This window comes from Alligator mississippiensis, chromosome 14 (assembly GCF_030867095.1).
Source record: "Alligator mississippiensis isolate rAllMis1 chromosome 14, rAllMis1, whole genome shotgun sequence".
NCBI classification, from domain to species: domain Eukaryota; kingdom Metazoa; phylum Chordata; order Crocodylia; family Alligatoridae; genus Alligator; species Alligator mississippiensis.
In genome coordinates this window covers 2,856,988-2,879,032 of record NC_081837.1, presented here as the reverse complement: position 1 = coordinate 2,879,032, position 22,045 = coordinate 2,856,988, and the positions used below count along the sequence as shown (strand labels likewise).

General features: G+C 45.3%; 1 protein-coding gene across 5 annotated transcripts in view; it reads right to left on the bottom strand.

Annotated features, from left to right (window-relative positions):
* The window catches only part of VPS53 (VPS53 subunit of GARP complex), a 73,470-nt gene that overhangs the window by 33,956 nt on the left and 17,469 nt on the right, over positions 1-22,045 (bottom strand). For 3 of the 5 annotated variants that reach the window (XM_006277661.4, XM_059717292.1, XM_014603957.3), the window contains exons 5-12: positions 14,273-14,359; positions 13,870-13,985; positions 12,539-12,658; positions 6,622-6,700; positions 4,290-4,433; positions 3,158-3,300; positions 2,251-2,392; positions 340-444 (exon numbers count right to left, since the gene is read on the bottom strand). In XM_006277661.4, coding sequence (XP_006277723.2) covers positions 340-444; positions 2,251-2,392; positions 3,158-3,300; positions 4,290-4,433; positions 6,622-6,700; positions 12,539-12,658; positions 13,870-13,985; positions 14,273-14,359 — 936 coding nt within the window. Of the gene's footprint in view, positions 1-339; positions 445-2,250; positions 2,393-3,157; positions 3,301-4,289; positions 4,434-6,621; positions 6,701-12,538; positions 12,659-13,869; positions 13,986-14,272; positions 14,360-17,738; positions 17,759-22,045 lie in introns of those variants that run through there. The other 2 variants (XM_059717291.1, XM_006277662.4) reach the window with 2 other exon arrangements.

Below are 22,045 nucleotides of genomic sequence, written 5' to 3'. Positions count from 1 at the left end.
GAGAAAAATTCGGCTATAAAGAAAGGCATAATGAGCTTGCTGTATTTACTCTCACTCAGCGACTCCAGATTTAAATTTGAAGAGTAGACAAAGCAAAATATGATTCCCAGACTGCCCATACAGCAAGATCTGTTTGGGATCTAGGAACCCAACCGTATTCTTGTCTGGCTTTTATCAATCCAGGTTCTGCAGTTTCAGTTCAGCTGGACCAAACTCACACTGAGCATCACAATGAACAGAAACCCCTCCGATGGATCTGAAAGGAAAACCTTAGGGATGTGCAGAGACTCTGATGCTGGAACTCCCCTGGCTTGCCGATGAGGAGACTGGAAAACTTACTCTGTCTATATCACTTTTCTCCATCATGGTTTCATCCGTCTCCGTCCCAGGTTCATCATCCAGAAATGGGTTCATAGAGGGAGGCGGCAGCTCTGGCTTCTTCTGCTGAAAGAAAGAATACCCATAAGAGAGTTTTCTTCTGTAATAGTCACTGCACTGCTGCCTTCTTCCTTTGCCTGACTAAACCCTTTTGGCTTCTTACTGTCAGGCTCTCTCATAGCCATAAATCTACAGATCACTGAGAAACCCAGAAAACACAAAGGGACGTCCAGACATCTGCTTGTGAAGTTAAGGATCCCGAACAGGTTGGACTGGTGAAGAGCACCGCCACAACCCTGCCAACCCAGCACAATCGGGGTGCATTGCTCTGTTCTTTCTTCTCAAGTCAGTACAGGAAAGCCCCAAAGAAAGGGTCTGGAACGCCGTGGCTCGGGAACAGATTCATCTGTCCCAGCTGGCCATAAGGGGGTCAGCAGAAAGTGAGGTGGGCTCTCAACCCATGTGTACCCACCACATCCCAGCAATCCCCCAGCCTCCTTCCAACTTCCAGGGACAGTGAAAGTTGCCCGAAACCAAAACAGGTCTCTATTTTGTACAGTCCTCGACTCAAGGAAGGGCAAATATTCTCCCTGGCCAGTTCATGCTCCGACTGCAGTGATCTGACTTAGTTTTAAGCCCTTGACAACAGGGTCTCTACTGAAGAAGTGCTGACACAACCCTTAACTGCAGACACAGGAACACTGCTGCTGTAAATCCTGCAATACTGCTCACACTCTGCTGCTTGTCCCCACTGTGTACGGTCCATATACTCATGTATAATTACACACCCCATTAATTCTTCCAAGAGCAAAACTGACAGTAGGTCAGGGCTTCATGGACCACACAGGGAATGAGGGGAAACAGAGCTGCCAAAAAATCCCCACATTTTCTTTACTTCAAATCTTCTTCCTTGCTTGTTGTTCTTTCTTATAATTTCATCGCCATCTTCTTATATTCTTTCATCTCCAAAGGGACAATGAGAATGACCCAACTAAGCCAGTTCCATTAAAAAGGGCCATCTGTACTATTCTGGGGGAATCAGATTCTCAGGAACTCCTAAATCAATCAGTCACGGAAGTCCCTTTAGTTAGCAGCATTCACGGTTTTGCCCCAAATCACAAATGCCTTCACTTATCAGGATGAGCTCTGGTCAGAGCCATTTTAACCAAACAGGCATCAACAACCAGCGTGGAGCGGTGAGACTGTAATTCTGGGCCTGTGTAGACATTCAGCTAGCAGGCCATGTGGTTTGGATTTCAGGCAGAAAAAGGAGAAGGATGACCACAAGGAGAGCCCCTAAGCTAAACAGATGTATTAGTAACAAGCACAGCTCTGAGCAGCGACAGATGAGATGCATGAGACAGGAGACCATGACACTCCCTTTCCCCAAGCTGCTATTCCAAGTAAGAATAAACCACATGAAACATGTGGTATAAGAGAACAGCCTTTTCCCCTGAAGCAAGACACAAGGAGCAGAGAGAAGAGACAACATTTAGGGGCAGGGTCGTATCCACATGCAAACAAAGGTGCTTTGTGGTGGATATACCGTGGCACCATTCATTTGTGGTGCGCCACTGCAAAATGGCTTCAGCAGCCAGTGAAAGTGGGCTAGGAGCACTGAACTAGCATAGTTAATGTTATTCCCTTCTTGCACCCTCAAGGTACAAGATGGAGACACAAGAATCCCTCACGTGCAATTCCAACCTGCCACGCACAAACACACTGTATGCTCTCACCCTCCAATGCCAGCTAACATCTCTCCAGATGAAGGCTGTAAAGGACATCCTTTAGGGTCACAGTGACATGGGAGGGCTGAAGCTTCTCCCGCCTAAGATCTGGGAATGTAGGGCTGTTCTTCCAAAAGGTTCTTACCACCGTCCCATCGGCTAGCGTGCAACCTGAGAAGCGCTTAGCCAGCAGTCCTTCAAAGTTGGTGGTTCTCTGAATGGCGAACAAAAGCAACTTCACCTCAATCTCCTTAGCTCTTGTGCGCATGATCTTAGCCAGCTCTGTCCTAAAAGCGGGGAACAAAACAAGGAAAGGATGTGGTTTTGCAAACGAAAGGAAATATTACTTAAGTTGGTATGAAGAGAAAAAAACATTCAAAGCCTAAAGATGAAACCCAGTCACGTCCCAGCAGAGCTAGCTCTCATCACAAAATGCAAGCTAACTTCTAAACCACTTCCTTGAACTACTAAACCTCCATCTAGCTCACGTTTCAGAATCCATTACTACAGTTGTTTGAGGTTTGCGTGTAACTGGATCCCAGCACTAAACCCCCAACGCGCCATGCTTAAAGCAGGAAAACCTACAGTAACAAAGCTTTGGCAAGAGCCGGGCCTGTAATTGGGGTCAAAGGAGCAGCAGGTAGGAGTGCTTCTGAGGTCTGGGCTAGTGCATATCTGCTGCTCTCCTGGGAGATTTGCCTTTCAAGTACCCAGCTCTGAGAGACACCAGGCTGCAGTCAGTTCATAGCTCCCCCGTCATCTTTACTGCAACTGATTTGCACTTCTCCTGGAGTAAGCATTCTCCTGCCCCATCATTTTGATATCTGCACGTGAATATAAGCTCCGAGTGTCTTTTTCCTGACTGCCACCTGAACTGGGTTTGTATTTTAGGTCACAGGCCTTAAGCATATTAACAAAGGCACTTCAAGACAGCATTTTCAAGTCCTGCAGGCCTGCTCGCTGCTTGGCGAAAGGCCCTCACTTGCCACAGTATTTCTTGGGGGATTTTGCCAGGCTGGAAAGCATCGCGCGCTGCCTGCATGCGCACTCACCTTGTGACATGACAGAACTCCACGGCAATGCGCTCCGTCATGTACCACTCCTGGGGAAACATGCGGCCATACTTCTCCTCGTAGTCCACCAGCTGGCGTTTTATCCAAGCGTAGCGCCTGTCGATTTTATCGAGCCAGGCCACCTGAGCGGGGCGGAAAACACAGAACTTAACAGCCTGCAGCTGCTCGCACGCAAACAGCTTGCTTAACCGTAGTCTAGTGACTTCAGGGAAGGAGTGGGGCTATGCATCTTAAAGTCCTACGGAACTGGCCGACATTAATAATACTTGGCACGTGAACAACGCATCTTCAAAATGCTTACGATGCAGGCTGGCATTTTCAGACCAGCCTCGGTGACTTCAGAGAGCCGGTCTGGTTGAACTCGTTAAGTTACTTAGATGTTTTTTAAATCTCCCCCCCCAACCGCTTCAGTTAGTTAACCCCAAGACCCGTTGTGAGGCTCAGGCTCCCATTTCACCTATGAGGAATTTGGGACCCAAGAGGCAGTCTTTGGAATGAGAATCCTCACGTTTGCTTAGTTTTCAGACTCTGGTGTTTGGGTCATTAGCTGCTCCAGGATGCCTGCTAGGAGAGCTGCATGGGAAGTTTTCAACACCATGTATTCGGTAGAAAAAACCCAATTCAACAAAACCAAAACCCTTCATGGGAAAGGTGTTGGTTGGAATGAATGCTCCGATTCACAAGCAAAAACTAAAATAAGGTCTAAAGCTGTCAAAATGTTTTGGTTTGGTTTTTAATGCAATATTTTGGAGTTTGGGCTTCTTTGGTGACCCAGACTGATTTTAGATATTCAGTCTGCGGGTATTTCAGAGTTTGATTTATTCATTCTATTCACAAGAAAAAAATTCTTCAATATCTTGAAAATTTTCATAGGATGAAAAGCTTCCGCTGAAATTATTTGGGCTCCAGCAAATGAGAAAGTAGCACGCTAGATCACATCTCAGCCCAATTCATCATCCAGCCAGTGTCACATCATCGAGTCATTACTCATCTCCCACATGCTGTTTAAAAGCAGATATTACAAAAATAAGCTGCACACATACAAAAATCAACAAATGCTAACAGAGAAGAAACACACAACATCCAAAAGTCACTGCTGCGTCCCACTTACATCTTGGTTTTCCTGGAAAAGTACCAGGTATTCCGAGAGGTGCTGTTTAATAAACTTCTTGATGATTTCCTGTTTGATTCTGGGATCCAGGACATTGGCGACTAGACATGCATCACGGAGGACATTGCTGGGCCCTCCTGGTCTCTGTCAAAACAAAGGAGAACAGAAGATTTAATAGCTAAATACTGTAAGGGGTGGTTGTAAATTCTACTGGCCTTGAGAGACTCATCTTCTTGTGTCCTTTTGCTGTTATCCCTTTTCCTCATGCTACTAATGCCATGTACTGGCATTCAGGCACTCTGTTACTGGTGGATGAACAATGAAGTGTCTTTCTTCTGCAAAGTTGCTTTTTTGGGGAACAACAGATAGACACCTATCTGCAAGGAAAGCACTACCTGCTTCATCTGCAGCAGGATCTGCACTATGCCCTCCACTATCATTGGCTTCTCTGAAGAATAATTCTCTTCAGGACAACGATCATGAGAGCGATTGCAGAGCAAGCATGAGAGCCTTTCCATCTACTGTAAGACCAAAAAACCCCCAGTTAGGTGATCAAAGCAGCAGCATGTCATACGTCAACTGATTATTTGTTGATCTTGCCTATGCTGCAGCTTTACTGTAGAATATAGCAAGCATCACCTGGAACAACCTTAAGCCCTTGATGTAGTTTCAAATGCACACAGAGTGACTGCATCCCTTGTCAGTCGTGTCAGTGAGCTTCTGGGAGGCAGTTATTGTGTAGTGCTCGTTAAATATTCACTTAGATCTTTCTCCATTGCACCGGTGGATCTTTCTCTATTGCACTAGTCTCTAGGGTCCCACTGCCACACTAGAAAGACTCTAGAAAGGCAACGCGTTCATTCCCAGAGAACGCCAGGCTCTTCAGGAGGAGCCAGCAAGGAGAGAGCCAAGTGTAATGATGTGTTCCATGTAACTGTGTCACTGCTTTTAAAGCCTGTAGGCCAGATGTTCAAGCAGGATGAACACTGCGGTGCCACTGGCCAGCATGGAGCCACGCCTGTATACACATGCTGAGAATCTGGCCCTGCTAACCAATTTTTAAATTAAAAAACCCTGCTATTTAAAGGACTGGAGGAAAGCCAGGCACAGGGGGGACACCACTGTGTGAGCTTCCCTGACCCAGCTCACTCCTGACCGGCAACGCACTTCTAGGCAGGGCCTATCGACACCAGACCGCACTATGATGCCTGGCGATGCTGTGATCTTTGATGTGGACTATTCCAGAGACAGCAACACTTGTTTTCTTTCTGAAAAATAAGCTGGACTGAGCCCAGTCTTTCACAAGCAAATCAAACTGCAACCTACCCCCCACTGCCCACTCACTCGTCCAGTGCAGTATCTGCACCTCCAAGCACCTGGTTAAGATTTCCAAAGCACGCTATGAAGCTGATATGGCTCTGTTGTATGCTTGGGTCATGGCCCTGGGGGATAAGCTGTAGGCCTGCCTCCCTACCCCTCTTCTCCTTCTCTGTTAGTCCCCTTTGCTTGAAAAGTAAAGGATTTATTGAGCACGTGTCAGGGAGCAGAGCTGGTACGGAAGAGGGAGTTAGCTCGCAGCTTCCAACACATACACTCCTTGCAAAAAATCTGAATTCTTCACTGACCAAATTACTACTGGACTTTTGCCTTCTTGCAGGCACAAATACATAGGTTTATTGAAGCAGAACGGCTCTTCATCTTTACTCAGCTCCAGGGACTAGCACGGTGCAGGAAGGCCAAAGGTCCTCATACACCTGACAACCCAAAGGCTTGAGCAGTGTAAGCATGTAATAAAGTGATGCAGCTGACATCATACCTGGTCATTTGGAAGGAAAGTAAAGGTGACCAGGTGCCCATTTATAGCTGGGCTGATTGGGGCAGCCCTTGGCATGAGTCTGGAGCAGGTTTAAGTCTCAAGCAGCCGCTGTAAGATGCGTTAATCATTCTGCCTGCATATCCCTTCAATACTGTAACAGACTTGATGAGTATTAGCAACAGATCTACTCCACAAGAAAGATCTTGCAGCTGCCCTTGTTGGAAGAAAGTGCTTAGTATTTCCGTTTTGCACATGTGATACTTCTCTGCTCAATTAAAGCCACAGGGCAATGGACTCAGTATCTTATCTCTTGCACGCACTCACTTGATAGAAACCAGTAAGAATCACAACCCGTAGGACTGGTCCCTCTTTCTAAAATGTTTTTTGCAACAAAAGAAGCCACATGCAGAACAAGAGATTTAAAAAAATCAGATGAAAGCCAGCGATGATTGTGTTTGATGTTCATTTGCCACCAGACTGCTCATTAGAGAGAAGAGGGAAAAGTCTGAACTTTACCTTTGTGCCCTGAGAAGGAAAAGCTTCTTCAAAATCTGCCAGGATTTGCTGTCCTAGTTCGTTCTGGGCAGCCTTCACCCTGCCAGAGAAAGATCAAGCAATTACTTGGCTGCCCATGTGATAGCTACCTGTGTCATAATATTGATAATGTTGCCGAACAGCGCTCTTCCATCTAAATGTCCAAGGGGGGATGCATGAAAAGGGTTAGGTAGTAGGACAAGAAAGCAAACATCCACATTAGGAAACGGGGCATGCCCACGCTGGATCCAATAAATAAGAACCCCTGGATAGCACGTTAGCACTAGGACAGTATTCACTAACACGTGTCTGACTTTCTGGCCCTATGTTGTCATTCTGGGTCAGACTCCAATGGAGCTATGGGCACTAGTTGACACCAGCAGATAATATAAACTAATCCAGTTTATTTGTGGAAACCACTGGTATCCCCCCAAACAGCCTTTTTTTAATACAAGATAAGCTTCAAGCACTCATTGACAAAGTGAATTATTCACAGCTCCAGGTGAACCGACCTATTGTTAAACACACCCGTTTGCACACTGTTTGGCTGCAGGGACGTATTATAAATCCTTTATTTCTTTAAGAGAACGAAAAAGCTAGGACTTGAAATGGGCAGAAAAGTTTAACTAGCTTCATCTTTTGTGGCTAAGAAGAGAAAACTCTTCCTTTTGTTTGGAGTTAGCAGAGGGAATAAAGCTTCTAATTTCCAGAAATACAAGTTGCCGGGGAATAACTGATACTTCTAGAGAAAAGGAAATGCCTACACATGTCGGGGAGTGCCAAAATAATGAGTTAAGCACTTAAATCCCTTTGTAGCCCTTGAATTCTTCCATTACTGAGACTCTTTTAAGGACCGAACTGATTATACAAAACAGTGGATTTTTCCAGAGATGCAGATATGCTTGTGCAAGGGACTGGATGTTTATCAGGGATTGATTTGGAATTTTTTTTAAGACCTTAAAAGCCAAAAGCAGGGATGATTTGCTGCTTCAATCTTCCCATTTTAGTTTCAGTGCTTACTGAAATGTTAGAAAATGATGCAACAATGTGGGGAAATGAAGTGGATTTTAAGAATCATTTTTCCTCCGGGGCTGAAATGCAGAATTGTTTGTATATCGTTTAGGATATATGACCTAAAGTTACACTGAGAACATCACAGTGGAATTTCTTTGACCGTATGACCAGTCTTTCCCCTGATTTATTTACAGGGATTTTGCTTCAAAAAAGCCTCCTGCTTGCAACGCTGAACATAATTCTCGAGTTTAGTTTTACAATTGTGTAGGAAAGTTTAGACAGCGTTCCAGGTAGAGAACTGCATTTGGTACTCCTGTTTCATGGTCACGATACAAAAAGGAATAATACAGCAGCAATTAGGGGAGATAAATACGCAGCAACAGAAGGACCCAGATCTGCAGGCTTTACTTATGCACGTGCTCCCATTTAAATCACACAAATGACTCGTGTGAGGAAGGACTGCAGGGATCCGGCCCTTTGGTTCCTGAGAAGGAAGCTTAACGGATCAAAAAAATAAACAAGCTTCCAAGCCCAAAAAGTATCAGTATTCATGTGAATAAGAGACTTGACAGGAACATGTGGACCTGTTTACTGCGATTCCTAGTCCTTAGATTTGACAGGCTAACAGTAACATTAGCATTTGATTCCAGCTGCCGCGTAAAGTACAAAGGAGACTCTGAACACAAGAGCTGCCGGCTTCTTGAAAGTGGAGAGAAGCAAAGACGCCCTGTCAAGCAGTTCTAGGCCCAACCATGGATCTTGTTGTTTTAGGCTCTAATTCAGGAAACCACTTAAGGATGTGCCTAATTTTAAGCATGTGAACAGTCCCATTGACTACACTGGGAGTGCTCACGTGCTTAACTTTGCACGCTGGCTGAACTGAGGCATTAAGAAAGTTTTAACAATCACCGAGGTGAACAGAAAAATCATGGGTTAAAGACAAAATCAAACCAAAAAGCAAGGAGATTGGGTCTTATTCTGTTGCTTTATTTCCATTTTCCCCTCAATGCAACACACTGCAAACCATGCTAGAGCAAAGGGAAGAGAAGTGCAGTGCAGCACTCGTGCGTGTAGCTTTGCTCGTGCTACTTGCCCCTTTGCCCTAGTACCTGGAAAATGGAGATTGGGTTTAAGCCTCTTCAAACCTGGGGCTTGGCCTTGTACCAGCACCCAAGCTGAAATGCAAACCTGAAACCTGAAAAGCCCTGAAAGCCCAGCGTTAATGGCAAAAAGTCAGTTAGAAGTTGAAACGCTGGCAGGTAGAGCAGTCACCAACTCCGCCAGCCTGACACGGTTCCAGAGGTCTTTCAACATTGGTTTTAAGCAGATATCTCTGCTTCATCTTCTGGCCAAGGGCTGGGATGGCCACATAGGGCCAACCTGAACCTAAAGGGCCGGGACCGTGCGTTTCCCCGACACTGCTCACGCACATCTCCAAGCTCTGGCGAGAGGGGTGTTAGCAAATGTTTGACTTCTCCCTTATCCCCCCCCACTACCACCTTTTTAAAAGAAAAAGCTTTTCTGCATTTCAAATAACAGCAAATCACTAGAAACCACAACTCCTTTTGCCAAAGCTACCAGAAATATTAGACTGTGCCTGGCGGCCTGCTGAGAATAGACAGGGCTGAGCTAGCCTGTTTTTCTGTGGCAGACTTATAATTATGTCTCTTTTAAATACTTTCCAGGCTTTTTCCACTATCTGCAAGGCTTTTCAGACCACTGTCATGGGTGGGTTTTTGACCACTAATGATATCCTCCCTCCACAGATAGAAAACAGAGCAGAAATAGGAGATAACAGTATCTCTTGTTTACTATAATTAGCATCCTTCCATACACCATAGGAGCTGTTTTTAGAAGCCTGGCTGGGCTTGAACCGAGCGCAGTCCGACGCAGCGTGGATCCACAGAAAGCTTCAGCACCAGAACCTGACCAGGAACGGCTCCGTCACTTCTGCAGTCACTCAGCAGGAACACATCAGAAATGCAATAGTTCAATGCCTGCAATTACGTTAGCACTAAGGACTAGGATCTAAATTAACACCATGTTACCTGATAATCCCATCCAGTAACTTTCGGCAGCCCCTTCTCCTTTCCCATGCTGTCCGAAGCTGGCTCCAGCCCCTCTCCTTAGTGGAGCTAGTCATAAAACATTACGCTAGTAATTTATTGAACACCTTTCAATTAGCATTACAGACCTTCCCCCAGCTTTCCTCCTGGGGGGCATCGCTTAATTCAAAAACATCCAAGGGCCCTCTGAAATACTTTCCTTTCAGTTTACTGATTGATCAGCAAAATGAATGGGCGTATCAAATATAAATACATGATTTAAAAGCTAAAAACTTTGGTGTTATATCAACCACATGCATTTTTCAAAGCAAGGCAAGGGAAAGAAATACCCAATCCTAATGGTGCTCCAATACATGCATGCAATCCAGCTCAATCACAATCCAGTTCCCCACAGTCATGAGCTGCCTGGATGCTAACGTAGTAAAAAAGCCTAGTAACACGATGGGTGTAGCTCTACTTTCACCCCACAACCAACCATTTCTATCATTACCAGATGGTGCAACTCTCCTTGTGTAAGCAAGGAAAGGAAAATCCAGCAGAGAAGAGTCTAAGAATAGTTGGAATAGACTTTCCCTAAGCTTCTCCTTCCCTTATCTGAGACAGAGAATAACACAGAGGAAAGTTTTCTTCCCAGCCCACACCAGACTCAGGTGTGATTTGATACTTCTTTGTTTTTCTTACATTTTTTCTGTACAAATTTCTGTAAATAAGAACCGCACTGTGGTCCGCTGCATAACAGCCCCTCCACAGCTCCCCATGAAGCACATCATCTCTACTCTGGGCACTACCAATCTGCAGAAAAGGGCCCCAGGTCTAGTTCTGGAGAACAGGGCTTAAACCAGGGGTGGGCAATTATTGGGGCCCACAAGCCATAAAGGGAGTTTTGGTGAGCTCTCATGGGCCAGGTCAGCACCCCTCTTGCCCCTTGCACAGCTCAGCAAAACTCCCTAAGCGGCCCCATCCTGTCCACCTGGCTGTGTGCCTCACCCACCCAGGTCCCGAGTGGTCTCCACGGACACCCTGGGATCTGGGGGCAGTGACAACACAGGGCCAAGGCCTGAAACAGCTGTGATCTGCTTCCCGCACGTCCCTGGCTGCAGAATCGGCACCTGTCAAAGGGGCATGTGCGCAGTGGATTGCAGCACTCTCACCGCCCTGCAATCCTGGCCTCTCCCACCCATCCCGCTCCTGAACACTGCTCCCCTCCAGCTGCTGCCATGGCCCTGGCTGCCCCCTGTGCCTGGGCTAGGCAAGACCGAGGAACCCATCATGGGCCAGACAAAATCCCTCAATGGGCTGGATCCGACCTGTGGGCCGTATTTTGCCTACCCCTGGCTTAAATGGACCGTGGCTTTCACTGAGCAAAGCGCTGAAGCATGTGCATTCAATTACATTGAGTCTGAAGGGTCTTTAGAACATGCTCAAGCTGAAGCAACTGTAGGCAATTAAGTGCTTTGCCAAATCAAGACCCCTGCCCCTGCTGCCGAGCATTTCTGTAGGCTTTTGAGAAAAGCACAAAGAGGGGGATTGATCCTGCCTCATTCATGTCCCCACCAGCAGGTCTTTCCAGGAGGAGCATCAAATTTTGGCTGTATACTTTCAGCATTACAAATGCACCAAATAAGTCACAGGCAGGACTGTACAATGCTGCAGTGCTTAGGAGAGCAAGCTGCTGTCTCAGCAAGGGCCAGCAGCAGCAGACACTGAACATGCAGTATCTGCACAGCTCCTGCAAGTCCCTCTGTAACAAACAGGCCACTTCCCGTAGCTGAGAACGACGGCTACAAGCACACCAGGTGCAAACCAAGTGCTGGGACTACGAAAGTCTCCTTGGTCCCTCCCTATGTGTATGGCTGCGATATTTATATTGTTTCACAGTGGTGTGAGTAGCCCATGCCTCCTTGGGCAGTAAGGCTCTAGCTCATCTTCTCAAGCCCAACTTTCAAGACTCAAGCAAAGCTTTTGCCATCACTAAGGCAATCTGGGAAAGTCAGGCAACACTGAGCCTTGATCAATCAGAAAGTGGGGGCTGCTGAGTGCCAAGACCCCTGGCCATACAAGGAGCAAGACAGCAAACCCAGGGCAACAATGCTGAGAACGACTTATAACCCTGCTTAATACCTCAGATGTTGCTGTTACATCCATAAGACAAGCCCTAGTTGGCCCTAAGGTTCCTAGGCGCAGAGCCAGCTAGGACAAGAAGCTCTGTAAAGCTCAGAAAAGGCTTGTTTGGTCACCCCACAACCAAAGTTAAGCTCTGGCTTTGTGACCAGATGAAAAAATGGACCCATCAAGCTCTGGGCAGCTCCAAGCTCAACACTACAGGGAGACATTGTGCTATCACTTCTACTCAGTGCAACTACACAGAAGTCAGGTGCAAGTCAGAAACTGGCTCACTACATTGTTTTATTTTAAACGTACATGTCTTATGGCCCAGAAGCATAACACGGCACAGATTCACGAGGCTAAGAAAGTGGTGGAAAATATCAGTTCCAGGTTTATTACAAAAACTGATGCTGAAAAGGTCACATGAAATAATTTTCACTGTTACCAAGTAAATGATGATGCCTATTAAGAGCCAACCAATGGGAAGTCCAGGTCACTGGTGAATTACATCCATATTAATCACTGTTATGAGTAGAACAGACTGTTAAAGGGATGAACAAGTCCATCCAATTTTAAACCATCTCCTTTGGCTGGATATAAACCTGAGGGCACGGATCCAGCCTTTCAGTTCCTGGGGAATGTATGCTGTGTAATGCATTTTCTGACTTCTTTTCCAAGAGACCTGAGAGGTGCACAAGGAGCTATCACTTTACCTTTCGGAAAGCTGTCGAATCTGCGGAATCCCCATGTACTTGTTGAAATGCTCTAGCACATTCACGACACCTTGCAGGAGATTGGCAACTTCCCCGTACTGCCTTCTCCTGGTCATTGCCCTGAGAAGGAAATCAGAGATTACAAAACTAGGCTGGGCAGCAAGGGCAGATCCTGGGCGAGCGTCCACCGACCAGCGACTAGCCCCTCCGCCCCTCCCCTGGGGCACGGTAATGCCTATTGCAATTTATTTTGCTAAAAGGCACAAAGGTTCGTTAACATTCCCAGAAGTATTAGGATTTGTTTTAACTGCTGGTAAAGTAAACCAAGCCGGCATCCATCTAACAGGGCTTCAGAAACACAGATGATGACAGTCACACTTGGCAAGGAACATGTAAACTACTGAATGCATCAACCTCCCAGGATGGGGCTGAAGCCCAGTAAATGTTATTTTGCCATAATGACCTGAGTCAAGCGATTTATCATCTCACAGTGCACGCCATCCCCCCCCCCCCAAAAAAAAATAAAATTCAGCTACAGCCTCCCAGAGAAGAATCCTACTATTTAAAAGCTATTGGCCTGGGCTTGAGTGTTAATGTCTTTCATAGACAAGTGAGAGAAAAAACAAATGGAATTATTTATTTTTCTCCATCCTTCAGACATGCTGCAGATGGGAAGCCTAGGATTAGACTCGCAGGCATCCGCCAGCCCAAGGCTCTATGGAACCAGCTCATGGCTGTGAAGCCTGCTACCTTCCCAGACTGGGCTACGTCCCTGCCGGTGCAACACATGTCCCTCTCAGCTCAACCCCCTGGGCTCACCATGGACTGCTACTTGTACACCAGAGCTTCAAAGGGCTGGGGAAGAAAAGAACTGGCTCCCTTAAATGGACTTTCTATATCAAACAGCACCCTGGCATGACTGCAGTGAACACCTTAAACATACGACCGTATCAAATAAGCAGAAGCATTTCACCTCTCTCAAATAAAACCTAAGGTTTGGCCTGGTTTGTAAAGGCCACACACCTAGCAGTAGGACATTAGCTGGACAGCTGGTGGATAATATTCTCCAACACAGCAACTCCCATTCCTCTCGTGTGGGTCCAAGGCTACACATTCTTACATATATAGCAAGGTAGAGGCTACTGGAACTTATGGAGTATTTGCAGAAAGGACCTTCTGGCAAAACGCACAAGTCACTGCTAATTCTGGGAGCAGAACTCCCCTAGAGGCAGAGCAACCAGCTGCCACAGAACCAGTCCTGTGCATTACTGAAAACCCAGCTGGAGAGCCCCAGCCTTCAACACACACCACCACCAGTTCTCATGGCTTACTCAAGTGAATCCACACCGCCCGCCAGCATGTGTAGGTGATTGAGGGTCGTGATGGAGGTGGTCAGATGGCGCTTGGCATGATCCAGCTGCTTGATATCTCGTGTAATTTCTTTAACCTGTCAATTTAAGGATATGAGATCGAGTAAACATCAGAGCCACTGCAGCAAATCCTTCATGAGAGGACATGAAGCCCTGTCCTTTCTCTGGGATCAGGGCGATGCTACCACAGGCTCGTGGGTACAGAGTTGATACAGACTGGGTAACACTAGATCCAGCGTGAGCTCTCAACAGCGTGTTAGCAGGTGTCTCCAGCGTGCCACTTCTTTTGTGTGGACAACACGTGCTGGGAACTGAAGGAGATCTCCCACCCCTTGTAAAAGACCACAAAGAAACAGCTACTTACCATTTGCTCTGATTTTTCAGCTTTGTCTTTGATATCTTTAATTTTACCAAAGAGTTGCTGAATGGCTTTTTGGGCTTCTTCAAGAGCCTGTGAGAATGAAAGGGAAAAAACACACTTCATACTCTGCTTCCTTCTTCAAAAGACATATGCAGCTGCTGCCTCCTTTGTGTGTGCATGTGCGCTATATATAACATCTGGTCAGTATAAAGGCCCGTATGCAATTCTTGCTGGCCCAGTACTGAATAAAAAGACGAGTCATTTTTCTTAAGATGATCTGAAATGTTGAATAGGATTTTTATTCTTAGCAGACTGCTGGTACAGCATTTGTTTTACAGTAAGGTTCTGACAATCCTGATTGAAAAGCTCCGTTCATTCATCCTCACATCACAACCTGGAACACCAGTACGCTTAAGACAACCATATTTTATATCCATCAAGTCGAAGTGGACAGAGACTTAAAAACATCTACAGATCAAACATTTTACAGCTGATTAGGAAAAGAAAACATCTACGCTACACTACAGTGTGCCATCAATGGAAAAAAAGTATTGCAAGCTTGCAGAGGACAGACAGTTGAACATAGAGTAGATCTAGGTTTATCATGGAGCCTGTTAAAACCTAGTGTTTGTTAAATGAATACACCTAAATGAAGAAGAAAGAGTGGTTTTATGATTAAAACACTAGCTTACGCATGGGAACTCTAGGGTTAATGTCCAGCTTTGTCAGACTTCCGCTTACTCTCACGGAGCCCAATTTCACCATCTGAACAAAGGGAATAATACTACTTAGTTTCTTCCACTCTTTGTCTATGTGGTCTAGTAGGAATATTGGTTCTTCAGGGCAAAGCTATTTCACTACAAGTAGGTACAGCACCTAGTGCAGTGATTCTCAACCAGGGTGCCGCAAGATTCTTTGAAGGCTGCCGCAGGAAGTGCGAGGAGATAAGTGAGGTGTGGGGAGAGAAGCCGATAAGGGCAGGCTCAGGCTCTCACTGTCTGCCCACTTCCCTGCCAATGCTGCCTAGCCTCTCTGCAAAGAGGTCAGGACTGTAATAAATAAATTCAGGTTTGAAATGGGGTGCCACTAAACTCCCAATAGTTATGGACGGATGCCTGGAGTCTGACAATGGGCACCTTGAGGCCAAAAACGTTGAGAACCACTGACCTAGGGCAATGGGGAGCTTGGCTTGAGCTCTCACCATATCAAATAAAATGAAGAATTCTGTATGATTAATGCACCCAAACCAAGCCCAAGGAAGACTGAGGTTTATGCAGCCCAGGATGAGGCGCACAGCAGTACCGGGGGATCACTGAGAAGAGATCCAGCATGCCGAGGATCTCCCTTCCTCACCCCCAAGGCTCCATCTCTGCCTTTGTTCATCTCACACGCACACATTCTCTCTGTTATGAGCAGACACAATTAAGGATCGCTGATTAATTTGTAGAGTAGTTTGGGGTGTAATCACACAAAACCTGAGTTTTCACAAGAAACGGGCACCAAGCATCTCAATTTGGCATGCCTGTGAATGTCAATGTATTTTAAATACAAAGCAAAGGCACTAAACCACCTACCACTCTAAACTCCCGCAGAGCTCAGTGCCGTACAACGGCTGCGCAGGATCTGCACTGCCATACCCCACAAGTAAGGTCACCGTGCTTGAAGAAGCCCATTGTTTCAAAGAAAAGGAGTGGTGAAATATTTAGTATGCTGCAAATATGAAGAGCGAAAGGCGAGAAGGTTTTTCCTTCCTTTGGGCCTTCTGCGTTTCTCTTAAAAGAATTCCACAGTGGGAAATCGGAGAGAGGCTCAGGGAGCAACAGTCTACTTGCAGGGTACGAAAATGATTCACAGTCCAGCCCATAAATTAGCATCTCCCTGTTTTACCACTACAAGCTAAGGGTGTGTCAGCACTTTGGCTACAAATCCAGTCATACTATGATTTAATCACACTGGGGTATTTGACTAGACAAAATTTAAACCCCCGTGGCGTGGCAACTCTGCAGAGTTACTACTGCACATACGCACAGCAAGGGCCTAACCCAAATTCCTCAGGGGAAGATTGCAGCGGGTTTCGGTGGAGCTGGATCAGGCCCAGCTGCTGAAGTCAGACAGAGCTGACACCAGGGATTGAGATCTGTATTTGAAGTGGGACTAGCATGTCCCCCTTTTGCATTTTAATTGTTGAACTCAGTCTCCAAGTCCAGCTCCTCAGGAGACAGCAAATGTTTTTAGAATTGCTGTCTGGCACTAGATTTTTAAGTGAGAATTATGCAGCACTTTGCCATGGTGTTTACCTGCAAGCCAGGTGTGCAGAAGAGCAGCGGTGCATGGGCTGTGTGAAAAGGAACAAAAGGGTGGACTGGAGAAGAGGCATTGCTTGATTAATGGCTTATATCACTTACTTTGGATGTCTCATGTTGACGGGATAGGCAACCCTACCTCAAAGGCAACCAATTTTTAATGAAAACACATAATTTTATGTAGAGCTGAGCACTGCCTAGAAACCTCAAAGCATTAGCAGGCAATGACCCTGCTGGACATGGTTATTTTGTCTTTTTTTGTTGTTGATGCATAGTTGCAAGGGGCTCAATGCTTCACCCATGTATAAGGGACTTGGTTTTTCATAGCTGCAGGATAGACTATGTGGGCTGAGCAGCACCCAAAGATGAATCCTAGGAACCGCCAAGATGAGAAAGCCACCCCAAGCCTCTTTTTGTTTTGGACCGCTGTGAAGTCCTTAAGCAGACAAGACCAAACCCTGCTTTGATTTAACTCAACTGTGTTTGGAGGAACTGTGTTTGGAGGAAGGAGGTGAAGGGAAGCCAACTAATCACATCTCCTAAAGCTGACCTGTAAATTAACTCCATGTCGAATCCCCTCCCGCCCCCACAACATTTCCATCCCTAGCTCCCCTTCGTCTCCTGCTATGACCAGGCTCCATTTTCTGTCCAATCCCACAACCACAGCTATAATATGGTAGCTACGTACTCCTTCAGCAAATCAATTTAAACACAATCTTATGTTTCCAAGTCCAAAATGAAGATAAACTGTCTGCCAACACCCTCCCCACCAACCCGTCTTATTATAAAAAGTCAAAAAACATTCCAGCCAAATGTGACTAAGTTGCAGAACATTTTATAATTCATTTTCCAGAGGAAAAAATGTCTCCTCTGAAATATCATCTGAATCATACGAACACTAACATTTTTATCTATTTAGTGTCACACAGCCAATCGCATAATTCACTCGACAAGTGAAGCGAGCATATTATAGAAATAGTTACACTAGAGATGAATAATGAGAGCCGCCCTATTTTGTTTATCTGCTCGCACATGTTATGGACAAGAATTTGGCGCTAGCCCGAGTTACTATTTATAATAAAATCTTGCCCTGTTTTCCATTCCAAGACATGTGAATTAAAAAGAAAACTAAGTGAATAAAGAATTCTCTCTTCAATTTATTTCACCATAGTCTTTGTACTGAGTCCCAGACCACAGCTGCGGCATGCTATTCAAGGTGGGCATTGAACAGGGAACGACTGTCTTGCATATTCTGAGATCTGGACGGGCCTGTAAAAAAAAAAAAAAGAAAAAAGGCAACCCAGAGTCCTTCACGGAAGCCAACTGCTATGGGTTTTTTGGTTCAGCAGAGAGCCAACAGTCAAAATTAATTGAGTATTTTTCTGTGTGAACCCCTAAGAGACCGGAAAGCTCTAATGAGTGATGCAGAGATCAGATCTGGGTAGAAAAGAATCAAGTTCCCAAGAAAGCACCATTGCTTATTTACTCCCTTTTTAATTCAAAGATGAGGCAACACCATGACACTTTATTAGACTTTGGATTACCAAATCAGATTCACCCTGAGGAAGAGACGCATTTTTGGGGATGTGATGTTAAAATGAGCTCTGTTCAAACAGTATCAAAGGCCATCCTGGGGCATGCTTACTTCCTGCCCTTTGGGCAGGGGGCTGGACCCGATGATCTTCCGAGGTCCCTTCCAGCCCTAACGTCTATGAAATCTATGCTTCTGCAGACATTCACTTTCTCCCGGGAGAGTCGCTGTTCTCCCAGAAGAAATCACGATTGTGCGGATATTCACACTTTTTCTCCCAGAGTAAAAATGGCTGCTCCAGGCGAAAAATAACCTGGGAACAACCAGAGTTAAATCACTTCCAGGTGAGTTTTGTTCCTGGGAGAGTGAATGTCAGTACATGTTGACAACACAGGCTGACTGACCATGGGCAGTCTGGGTTAGCCAATCAGGGCTGCCATCTGTTGCTAGGCAGACTAAGGGAGCCTACAGAGCAAACCAAGGTGTGTGCACAGGACCCCCCCCCCCCCCCCCGGTGGTGTAATGTCAGCACTGCAAGCTCTCCGTTCTTCAGTCCCTCGGCACTTGAATGTCTATACATGTGGCTCTGGGTAAGATTTGCTAGCAGGAAAACAGAGCTGGAGGAATTCTCCCAAATGATTTGAATGCGTGTATGTAGCCAAATACCGACAGACATTCCCATTTCTAAATAAAACAGGTCTGAAACATTTAAATTGAATGCTATTGACTGCAGGATGCACAATAGCTGCTCTAGTGGACTATGGCCTGGGAAAGACCCTCCTGCATGAAAGCAGCCATTTGCACCAAATTTAAAAGAGATAGTCCATCACATCTTTCTGGTGGGGAAAATCAAAACCTGATGTCTTGCCTTAAATTAGGAATATATTAAATAATGTTTTGGGGACCTTTGGACATGGAAAAAGAGTAGCCTTAGATCTGGAATTTGACTCCTCCACTCATGCAGGTAGCCCAACTAGGACTATTCCAGGAACAAAGAGTTTTCAAGTGTCTTTTCACACGGATTCCTTTCCTTACATAAAATAGAAATTCAAAGACCAAGAAAAGATATTTTGATCAAAGTGCCTTTTCTTGGTCACTGAATGTATATATTACGAAAGGAATCAGGGGACTATGCTTTCTTGGAAGGGAGTGGGGGGGACAAGTTAAGAAGGCAATATTTCCACATTTGGGTTATAAGCTTCCAAACTTTGTTGTCTTCCAACAATAAGGCAGTGCAGGAAGAGGGTAACCCCAGTAACATTAACTGCATCTTTCTCCCTGGCCAACAGCCTGGCTTCCACATCCACTGCGGCTTGGATGCAGCATGGAGTCACTTTAACGGAGACTGTTTTGATAAGAGCTTTGAAGAAGCTAAACTGCCTTGCCATAACACAGCTCATGCAAAGCACATTAACACCAAGGGTATGCCTGGTGATTTAAAGTTGAAGAGTGCTAAGTGCTATTGCAGGCCCCATTATTTTTACACCAATATACTTAAAATTGGTGCTAGAAAGATAAGCTGTCTTTGAACAGTCCCTTTCAGTTAGCAAATACAACAAAGACGAACATAATTGGAGAATGTAGTGAAGGCAAGAACATCAGAAGTTTGCCTCAGAAACTTTTACCGCTAAGGTCTCAACCCTGCAAAGTTAGACATACATGCTTAAATGTACTGCTGTGAGTGACTCCAGGATACTCATATAAGTCTCTGTAGCACCAGGTATTGAGAGCCTCTGAAGATGCAAAAATAAAAAGCCTGTATCCTATCTTGAAATCTAAATCTATTACAAAGTTCCTGACAAGAGCGTGGCCATTGCTAGGATGTGGTGAAAGGGTGGGAGGACTACCCCGTCACCCCTAGTCTCAACCAGCAGTAGTAGACCCTGGCTGAGATTTTCCGTAAGCGATGTAAGATGCTGGACCATGTCAATACTGATCTATAAAAGCCTTAAGTTATTTAAAAAACAACCAGCAGGATCACTCCACCTAAACAACATTCACCATCCACCCTTTTTGTTTACGATTCCACCCTCCTGGCCAGGGATGACTAATTTTTAATCTTCAACCTGGCCAGAGAGAACATAACTGCAGTGGCTGGTGCATATGCACCTGGGTCTGGTGCACAGCTTCCGACCTGCGCTCCACAAACTCCTGTCATCTGTCAAGATCATTTCACTTGGAGGAAAGCACTTCTAATCTGCTCTCCAAGAAAGCCAGGATGGGCCGCTGCCTTGACAGTCACTGCAGAGGTGAGACCTCCTCGATTCATTTCTCCCTACCATCCAAAAAAGTCCACGTCCAGAGAAAAACATTGTGGTGGGGGTGCACGGTCAAGCTCAGTTCACTGGGATGATACACCCCAGCCTTGCATATGGAGCTAGCCTTAATGGTTACTGCTGTACCCCAGCCATTTGCTGGATCATTTTTTATGTTAAAGAGGTCTGGAGCCCTGAACCAAGTGTCTAGCTGCTCACGTACAACAGGTTCTCTCTCTGGCGTTTATGAGATGCCCCAGCTCCGTTTCTGAAATAGGATGAGGGACAATAAAAGAATATTGGACAAACAGTGGATTTTTGTTTAAAGGAACCTGGCTTATGTTTGGAAGCCCCCCATGTTTCTGCTTATTAATTTGCATCCCACGGGGCATGAAGTGTCGAAGTCTAGCTCCAAAGTTCAGTCATTGTCACTTGAACGCAGACCAAAGTAAAAGGGGATGTTGCCCCGGGATCCTACCAGCCAAGATCAAACAGGTGAACTGCTGCCATCACCTGGTACTGACATTTGTTGCTTTTACAGGCTCAGGAGAAACACAATTCAGACAACCTGAGTTCTGCCTCATCTGATGTCCTGAAGATGGCTAGTCTCCTGCTGGCTTGCAGAATACCACAGTTGTGGCGTGGGGGCGAGAAGAGGCAGGAAGAGCAGCTGGCATCCTGCTCAAGTTTTTTCTATTGCAATTCTTAGAAAAATAGGTATATTTCCAAACCTGTAAGGGAGGGAGGGGAGCTTGACAGTCAAATACAAGAGCACTGCGATAAACTGGCATTGCTAGTATGCATCATCTGATCTCTTAACACTTATTCCAAATATTTAGTTACTCCTTAAGACATAAACCTTCACATAACTCTGTAGCTGCTCTCTGAAAGAAAAGAGCTGCTATAGGGGCAAACCATTTCTTTTTAATCTAGAAAAGCCCATTTTATTGATGATCTTCATGACTATGTTTGGCATCTTCATACATTTTCTAGCCAAGATGGTTTTTAAGCCAAGAAAGATAAAATAACATTTTTTTCTCAAATGCACATAGGAAACTGCCAACAGAAAAAGCTGCATGAAAACTGATTCCACTTTTTAAGTTCAAGGGGCTCTAGCTGGGAGCTTAGATGTAAAATGTGTGGTTGGGAGAAAAGATTGGAATATGTGCTTTCCCAAGCCAAATATTAATTTTTGTGTCATGAATTTCTCTGTAAGAAACCAACAAAAACTGTGTGGATTTAACATTCCACTTGCAGCAACTGAAATCAGCATTTTGCAGTGTTGGATGACTGCATGATGCTGAGAAAGGGAAAATAACTAGCAGTAACATTAAATCGACTGTTCTGCGCTTCCCAAGATCAGAGCAAAGGAAAAAAAAAGTAAACAACCTATAGAGTGAAGTGCAAACATTTTATTTTTAAATTCTCTCATATTAAATAACCTGAGTTAATTTTCAGATACCTAATTCTTAATCTGACTCTGAGCCATTAAAACAATTAGAGAAACCTATTTTGGACAAGCTGCTTTAATGAAAAATGTTGATGTTACCTAGTATGTAGTGTGGTCTCCTGAAGAAGCAGGTGGAGAAGGGGAAATTCTAGAGAGGAGGGGGCTGAGACTGCAGAGTCAAGAGCAGTAAATTTTCCCTTCAGCATTTTGATTTTCTTATTTAAGTAAATTCCCACT